The 2,170-nt window shown below is 34.0% G+C and overlaps 1 protein-coding gene across 1 annotated transcript in view; it reads left to right on the forward strand.

Annotated features, from left to right (window-relative positions):
* The window catches only part of CCDC171 (coiled-coil domain containing 171), a 147,593-nt gene that overhangs the window by 107,797 nt on the left and 37,626 nt on the right, over window positions 1-2,170 (forward strand). The window contains 1 exon segment of the mRNA XM_031557307.1: window positions 1,652-1,706. Within this exon segment, the coding sequence (XP_031413167.1) occupies window positions 1,652-1,706 (55 nt within the window).

Consider the following 2,170-nt stretch of genomic DNA (forward strand, 5'->3'; position numbering starts at 1 on the left):
TTCCTACAGTCTTAAGGGATAGGAAGATGATTGGCTCATTCTGAAAAAGTCTTCTTTGATTTTCTTGCATGGTGGCCAGAAATTCTGTTTCTGAAGTAGGAAGTAGCATTAGTAAAAAGAGAGCCTATAAGCATCTAACCCAACAGTAATACATTAGCCCTTTCTCTGTCTTCTCTGCTAGAGAAAAGCTATGTTACGAAACACATTCTGTATTCATGAACGACATTTAAATATAATAAATAATAGATCTGTGGTTCAATTCCAATTTTCCTTACCCCTGTAGACAGTGAAAAATATATGAATGACATTTGGATTCTGTCATGTAGGGGTGCAAGAAGATTCATTTTATTAAACTTTTTTTCTAAGTGCTGTAAACATATTGTCAGAGTTTTATGTAAAGATGTTGTTTAACTGTTCCCAAAAATTGAGATAGTAATTCAGGAACAGTCACGGGGATTTTCTTCACAAAACTGTGAACGCCTGAGAATATGCAAGGAATAGTTTGATTTCCATACCATTAACTAACTTAAACATTAATTCTGTTGGACTGGCTCTCTAGAACCATTTTTTACCCAGACAAAGCAATCACTATATGAATGAGGAAAATTGAGAAAGTCTTTGTAAATCCAATCTGAAGAAAGATAAGATCCTGGAAAGGCAAAAATCTATGTTACAGCTTTACTAAGATTGTGATAACCAATGTTATTTTTCTTGCTGCCTTGCTGTTTTTCCTGTTCAGGATAGTATGAATCAGTAAAATGAGGAAACAGTCATAATTCTAAGCAGAACACTACCATGGTTTTGAATTCAGCTTCAGGAGCTCCTAAGAGTTAGAGCAAAATATTCACTTAACTGGCAAACCTGTCCTGGAATACCAGGGTATCAACTTATTTGGAATGAATTCTATTTGATTTCCTCCTGTGCTTTGTTGGTCACTGTGGCCCACTCTTCTTAATATTATGCAACTGCAGCTACATTTCTCTGAGTGCTAGGTTTTTTATGGCAGAGTAAACTATTCAAAACTGTCTTTCTTACCTAAGCCCCAGTCTGCAAAAAGGCATGAGTAGTATTTCATTATCTGAACTTTTGTTTCTTAAAGATAGGATTCTTGACTGGACTGGAAAAGACTAGTGGGATGTGTAAAGACTGGTCGGGTTTCTAGAAGACTGTTTTTGTATACAAGAACACTTGATGAAAAACGTAATCTGACAGTATTCTCCAGAAAGAGAATGTAATCTCATCCCACTAGAGCCTGGAGTCCCTTCAACATGCCCTTTTAATCCAAAACTGCAGAATTCCTCTCCAACAACACAATGATTATTAATTGATATTCCTATAAATATGGTATGTAAGCTATATATTTACAGGTATACAAATGAATAATATATAAATAAATGCCTGTACTAGTTTAATCTCTTGCATACAATACAGGCATCTCCCATATGGAAATGTGTTGAATATTAGACCATGAACTATTTTTGTTAGGTTTGTACTGGATTAAAAGGAGGAGAGAAACTAGTATATTAGTTTGTAAGCTGTCAAAATTATTTTTAAAGACTTTTTTGTTATAAAGTAGCAGAAAATGAATTTATATATCAGTAGGACTTCAGTTTTATTAACTACTTTTTTTCTTTTTTTTCTCTTACAACAGGGACAGAGAATTGTTCATTAATCAAATGAAATCTGTGGAAACCACTCTTCATACGGTAAGAATTTGAAGTGTTTTGTCTGCATTTGTATTTCCAGTCACATCAAGCTTTTACAGCTACTTGTTCTCAGGGAAGCAGGGATGCAGAAGTTGAATAGCAGCTTCAAGTTTCCACCTTCAGCTTGTTTTGGCTCCAAAAAGTATTCAGATTTAGCAAGTTAAAATACAGCTTTGATATATATAGACTGCTTTGTTTCAATATTAAACTTATTATTATGTAAGTATTAATGTGATGAAATTCGCTTTCCTTTTCTCCATCACTGAGCAATATTTCTGTTGGCTGTTGATCCTGAGTTGCTGAGTTACCTCACTGCTGAGGTATGTGGTTACAAACATCGTGCTCGTAAGATATTTGGTTTTGTTATGCTGCTTTAATCTTTGATACATAGTATGTATCATATGGAAAAGATGGCAAGTATTAACCTATATGTAAAATCATAAGTAATATTTTCTTTCAAATCC

Source organism: Meleagris gallopavo, chromosome Z, assembly GCF_000146605.3.
Source record: "Meleagris gallopavo isolate NT-WF06-2002-E0010 breed Aviagen turkey brand Nicholas breeding stock chromosome Z, Turkey_5.1, whole genome shotgun sequence".
Taxonomy (NCBI): Eukaryota; Metazoa; Chordata; class Aves; order Galliformes; family Phasianidae; genus Meleagris; species Meleagris gallopavo.